This window comes from Fulmarus glacialis, unplaced genomic scaffold (genome assembly GCF_000690835.1).
Source record: "Fulmarus glacialis isolate BGI_N327 unplaced genomic scaffold, ASM69083v1 scaffold3859, whole genome shotgun sequence".
Classification (NCBI taxonomy): domain Eukaryota; kingdom Metazoa; phylum Chordata; class Aves; order Procellariiformes; family Procellariidae; genus Fulmarus; species Fulmarus glacialis.
In genome coordinates, this window is record NW_009233696.1 from 1 (window position 1) to 5,422 (window position 5,422).

At 49.2% G+C, this 5,422-nt stretch overlaps 2 protein-coding genes across 2 annotated transcripts; one reads left to right on the forward strand and one right to left on the reverse strand.

Annotated features, from left to right (window-relative positions):
- The first annotated feature begins 1 nt into the window (after position 1).
- On the forward strand, positions 2-1,114 carry MVB12A (multivesicular body subunit 12A). The gene is made up of 5 exons (XM_009585388.1): positions 2-132; positions 315-397; positions 748-812; positions 902-952; positions 1,052-1,114. Exons 1-5 carry the CDS (start codon positions 2-4, stop codon positions 1,112-1,114), a joined length of 393 nt encoding a protein of 130 aa, XP_009583683.1.
- A 736-nt stretch (positions 1,115-1,850) lies between these two features.
- Positions 1,851-5,156, reverse strand: LOC104082308 (manganese-transporting ATPase 13A1-like). Its single transcript, XM_009585387.1, has 7 exons — positions 5,017-5,156; positions 4,577-4,691; positions 4,058-4,254; positions 3,480-3,622; positions 2,770-2,881; positions 2,373-2,516; positions 1,851-1,981 (listed from the first exon to the last, which is right to left on the reverse strand). Exons 1-7 carry the CDS (start codon positions 5,101-5,103, stop codon positions 1,871-1,873), a joined length of 909 nt encoding a protein of 302 aa, XP_009583682.1. The 5' UTR covers positions 5,104-5,156; the 3' UTR covers positions 1,851-1,870.
- Between the last annotated feature and the right edge of the window lie 266 nt (positions 5,157-5,422).

A 5,422-nucleotide genomic window follows, 5' to 3' on the forward strand; every position in this document is an offset into this window, starting at 1 on the left:
AATGGGTAGTTTTGCCATCTGGTGTAAAAAAGGGCCGGTTTTGAAATCCAGCCCCCCGCCCGTCCCCAAACGGCGGACGATCAGCGCAGGCCTGAAGCAGCTCTCGCTCCAGCCCCCTGACTCAGACCACAGGTACGTACGCCTTCCTGTGGTTTTTTTGTTTCCAGTCTTACCTGAACCAGTCTGGGACTGGGAATAAATCCTGCGACTGCTGGTGCCACCTCGCGGTTTTCATTCCCCTGCTCTGAGGCTCGTTATCTGTTGCGTGAGGGGTCAGCAGGTGAGAGACACTAATTAATTCTGATCTGCTACAGGTCACCCGTGGCTCGATGCAGCGTCAAACGTGCTTCTCAGCACGAATCTCTGTACGACACCTCCAACATCTACGGCCTCTCGGGTAAATTGATTCTTCGTCTGGAATCAAACGAGGAAGCTGCATAAAGCAAGCATATCCGTATTTAAGGAGTACTTTAAAATGAAAATATAGGCTGGTAGTTGGTTCATACACAAGCGCTTCTGCACAAGTGTTCCCTTTAAAGACCGGAATTGAGCTAAATTTTGAGAGGAAGGTTTTCTGAAAGACTTCTCCCTTCCTGAAAGTTATTCCTTGCTTGAATTGAGACATCTCTTTTCTGGGTGCTAAGGTGTCCCCTTCCGCTCATCTGCTTTTCGCAGCAATTAAGTAATTGTGTGTTCTCCGAGCAGCTGCTGGGATGTTCCTAAAGCACCTCTCACTTCTCTTCCCAGCTATGGATGGAGTGCCTTTCACACTACACCCCAAATTCGAAAGCAAGCTCAGTTCTGGCACGAATGTGAGTCTTCCTTTAAGCTGCTGGTTTTAGTCCTACCTCATAACTAATCTTTAATTAGAAACACTTTGTGCCGCCTTTTTTTTTTCTAGGCTATCCTTGCAGACCTGAATGTTAAGTCACTTGCCGATATCGAGAGAGAGGTCAGCGGGCTGCTTTTGTCATGCACCTCCTTTGGGGTGGATAGCGGTCGTATTCTGAATTTCTCAATCTTGTCCTGACCGATTGTTTTTCATTTTCAGTACAATTACGCTTTCGTCGTCGAAAGGACGGCCGCTGCCAGGCTCCCACCCAGCGTTTGTTAGCACCGGAGTCTACCTCGAGGATGTCAACTGCAGCCAAACATCCAGCTGGGCTGAGCTCCTCCCTCTCTCTCAGATTAAAGTTCAGGGTACCTGAAGAAATGCAATCGGTATCTGATTACAGGAATTGCTTAGGGAGAAAAATAAATGTGTTTCTCTTCTCACCTACCAAAATATTTTTGTAATGGTTTTTGAAATACAGGGCTTCAGGGTTGGCACGTACAGCGGCACAACGTATAGACGTTCTTGGCAGTGTTTGTTCTCCTGCGCTTTGTCAACGCTACAACTCTTTATTCTGACCGTTACCTCCTGCAAGGGTGTTTATAGGGTTTCTGTGGTGTAAGGACTCCTACCCCTCGGCCTCACCTTCATTTGTTGCTGTTCTTACTCCTGCACTCGGTCTCATTGTCTATTAAAAATATCACAAAGCTTTCAGCCCCACAAAGGAAGTTCCAAACACGTTTCAAAATACATCGATTCTGATTTTAGTTACCAAATTCTGTAAACGTTTCCTTAAACGTTAGGGCAGTACAAAACTCCCGACAGTTGGTGGTGCGTCCCGGAAACATTAAAAAGTCAGGTCTTGTTTCACAGAGGTGGTTTCCAGGGGATTTGGAAGAAAGCTTCCCCACGCCTGTTTCCGAACAGGATCAGAGTTATTGTCAAAAGAATTAACGATGATTCTTGCGATGGCGAAACACGGCCCTGGGTGCTGTCCTTCGCGTAGCGCTGCTGGGGGCGAGGACCTCGGAATCCGTTTCAGGAAGGCACTTTAAGTTTTGCGCTCCCCAGCAGAAACTGAAGAATTCGGTCCACTAACAAGGCGAGGAAGAAGTCAGCCAGCAACACTTCCGTGATCACGATCTTGAACTAGGAAAACAAACACAACCTGTTAATCCCTTTCCTCCCTCTCCTCAGTTACTCTGTCCCCGCAGAACAGAGCCCTCTGCCCCGCGAGGCACTACTGGCCTCTGCGGCAACTGCTGAACTACAGTTTGAACGTCTTCCTTTCACAGCGTGCTGTAAAAATCGCTAAGTTGTAGAAATTTCACAGCACGCTGGCAAAAAACCCCCAATGCTTAGTTACCATATCCTCTCACTTAAAGCTATTTAGATAGGTAGTGCTCCTGTGAGTTATCATCTGCCTGACATTCTGCAAAAAACCTTAAGATTCCTCCAGAGTTCCTGAGGACAGGCCCTGCTCTCCCAGTTGAAACCGAGCGTAAAATTCAGCGGGCGCAGAGAAACGCTGCCTGCTCACCTCGGGAGGGATTTCTACCAAGCCGAACTGTTCGTTGAATTCTGGCGAGGAGCCCGTGAGAAGGCCCACGATGGCAAGTCCTGAAAGGATGATGCTCCACAGTAAAGGCTTGTTCTCCCGTAGACTCTCCATAAAAGGATGGCCCTGAAACACAGCACGGAGAGACCGTGAGCGGAGGCGAGGCTCTACTCGTTCAGACCAGGGGATGAGGAGCAATTCGTGACACAGTTTGGGACACTTGGCTCGTTCCAACTTGGCACAAAAAGGAGGTTTTCCCCACAGAGCACCGACAAAATGTAGTTTGTGATTAGAGAAGAACATTGTTTTGTACTATTGCACCTTAATTACAAAGTCGCTTCTGTGGTGCTGCTGGAGATGTGACTTAAACATGGCTTGCCTTGTAGTTGATAGCGAACGTGGCCATCTGCATTGCCATCGACATGATGTAGACAGTGCTGTTCACAAGGCTGGGCTCAAACTCCTTGTACAGATCCACAAACTCCTCCTGTCTAAAAGGGAACAAAGCTGGAGATCAGACTCAGAATCACCAGTTTATTTAAACTACGGTTTATTTAGCAAGTTTTGTTGGGCAACAAGAGTTTGTTCCCAAACTTTGGTGGCTCCCATTGGCAGCAGCCCCGCCTCTGACACAAGCGTTCTCGCACGGGTGAGAGCAGAGCTGCAGGTGCTGCAAGCACAGGTAATCATTGGCTTCTTTTTCAGAAAATATAAGTCAAGTGGAAAAAAATTAGTTTTTTGTGTGTTTTTCTTTATAACTTTCCAGTAATCCACCTCATCGGCGTTATTTCTATTTCCCTTTCCCCTCCCAGTGTGGGGACAGTAGACCGTTGGAACGGCAACGTATCACAGACCATATTCCCACCAGTTCCGTCGCATCCTTGCCATGCTGGGCTGGCCTGCCTGTGCACTCCGTGTACAACTCAGAAATGCTTTTTCTGGACATGTCTAACACATTAAACTCCTAATGCTTGGCGTGCTCAATAAGCATTCACAGAAAGAGCACTGTGGTGAGGAAGGCGTCTCTCCACCCTCCTGCTTAACAGCAACTGGAGAAAATACTCCAGCGATGGAGGAAGAGACACTTACTTGGGATCGCTGCGCGCCTGGGCGCCGTGGTACAGGTAAACGAGGCTGAGGAAATGCACGAGGAACTGCAGCAGCACTGTTAGGACCGTGTAGAGGTTAAAGATGTTTGGTAGCGGGCGCTCCTTGGAAAGTGTCTTCAAAGGCTGGGGGAGAAAAGCAAGCAGGGTTGACTTGAATGGTTTTGACCATCTCTAGGCAGTTTTCCAGCAGAATCCAACTAACATTTCTCAGGAAATGCCGGCAAGAATTCCACTTCGCGCGTACATGAGACCCACAACTTCGCTGGTGCAAGTAACAGCCTCAGCTGAACCATTTCTCTGCATTACCCTTCCCACCTCTTCCACCTGCTCCTCCTGTAACCTGAAGAAAGCTGCCTGCCTGCAATCACAAGATGCTCCCTTAAGCAAGCGCTGGCCTCAGGAGCCTCCCAAATCCAGGGGAACAAAAAAACCCACCCCCTCCAGCACTGTGAACGGTTAACTTATTAAAATGGCTTTTTTTGGAGAAAGGCACTCCTTCAGTAATCCTGATATGACTGACATATCAGCCACTGCCCCAACGCACTTCCCTCCCCTTACCTTCGACCTGGAGATGAAAAGGAAGCAGCCAGCCAACAGCAGACCCTGCAGAGTTGCCTGAAAATCACTGAACTTCACCCCTTCCAAGTAGAGGACACTCTGGCTGTAAGCAAGGATCAGGGCGTTCAGGGCAAGGATCTTGAACATTTGGAGCGTTGTCACTAGCGTGCAACGACCTTGCTTGATCACGTGGCAGACTAAGGAGCAAGAGGAAGCAGCGTTTGGAAACAAAACAAAACAGGTTCTGGGGCTTTGTTCCTCAGTCCTCTCCTTTTCTGAAGCAGTACAGAAGGAAGCTAAGCCCTCACTGCTTGCGTCCCCGTCCAAGAAACCCCCACAGCGTTGTTCCACACAAAAAGCTGGCAATGCTGTGGGTTTGGGGGCATTTCTCACCACCCCACGCCCTCTGTCTTGGCTTCTTTCAAACCTAGGCTTCTTTCAAACCTAGGCTTGTTCCCCTCGGGGAACTCGGAGACATGGAGATGCACACCAACTGCTCAGCTCCCACCATGCACTTACTGCACTGAATGGAAGAGAGCTTGGAGGTAAAGGGGGCTGCAATGCTGGCATCACCCAACTTCACGACTGGTACACGCTCCTCTTCCAAATCCTTCAGGACCTGACTGATCCGCTCCTGCGGGCGAGTAAGAGAAAGATACAAATGCACACCTCGTTATCACAACCCGGATCAAAGATGATCTAGCGCTATCCTCTCCCACACCCCTGCTCCGAGGTGAGGCCGAGAAGCCTTCACGCTTGCAGCATTGGCCTGATGGCTGGCTGGAAAAGCAGCACCTTCTCTGCCCAAATCCATTCTGCTACTTCAGGACAAGAAGCAGAAAAGCTGATCTTTCCCCAGTACATCCAGCCATTTCCAGTTCTCATGAATTAGCAGTAAACCAGAGGAGGAACAAAGAGCAAGGATAAGTTAACAGGCTTTTAAACATCTAGTTACCAACCCTCTGGATGGCCAGCTGTTCCTCTCTTTGGGACATGACTCTGTGCTTGGCACCACGGGAGGTGGGCTTCACAGTTCCACTCCCCATCGATGGCAAAGCAGGCCTCCCATCACCGGGTCCATCTCGAGCTCTCTTCTTCCGTTCAGGCAATCTCTCAGGAGCATTTGCCAGCAGTGCCACTCCTGTAAGAGCGTAAAAACACTAGCTGCAGGGAAAAAGGGCTGTAATCCCTTTGCCGGCAGGGCATTTTCACCAGGTAGGAATCCTAACACCTGGAGTCAGGTGGGCAGGCTGGTTACGCAGGGACTTCAGACATGTTACACTTGCTGAAGCAAAGCTTAAGGAAAAAAAAGATTAGAAAGAATCTTTCTGGAATGAGCTGGACATGAGCCGGCAACGTGCGCTC

Excerpts from the sequence above, each read along its gene's own strand:
- MVB12A (XM_009585388.1), top strand. The coding sequence starts at position 2 with ATGGGTAGTTTTGCCATCTGGTGTAAAAAAGGGCCGGTTTTGAAATCC. Across the intron at positions 813-901 it reads AGCTCAGTTCTGGCACGAAT|GCTATCCTTGCAGACCTGAA; the intron begins GTGAGTCTTCCT and ends TTTTTTTTCTAG. Across the intron at positions 953-1,051 it reads TTGCCGATATCGAGAGAGAG|TACAATTACGCTTTCGTCGT; the intron begins GTCAGCGGGCTG and ends TTTCATTTTCAG.
- LOC104082308 (XM_009585387.1), bottom strand. The coding sequence starts at position 5,103 with ATGGGGAGTGGAACTGTGAAGCCCACCTCCCGTGGTGCCAAGCACAGA. Across the intron at positions 4,692-5,016 it reads AACAGCTGGCCATCCAGAGG|GAGCGGATCAGTCAGGTCCT; the intron begins GTTGGTAACTAG and ends ACTCGCCCGCAG. Across the intron at positions 2,517-2,769 it reads CGTTCGCTATCAACTACAAG|GGCCATCCTTTTATGGAGAG; the intron begins GCAAGCCATGTT and ends GCTGTGTTTCAG.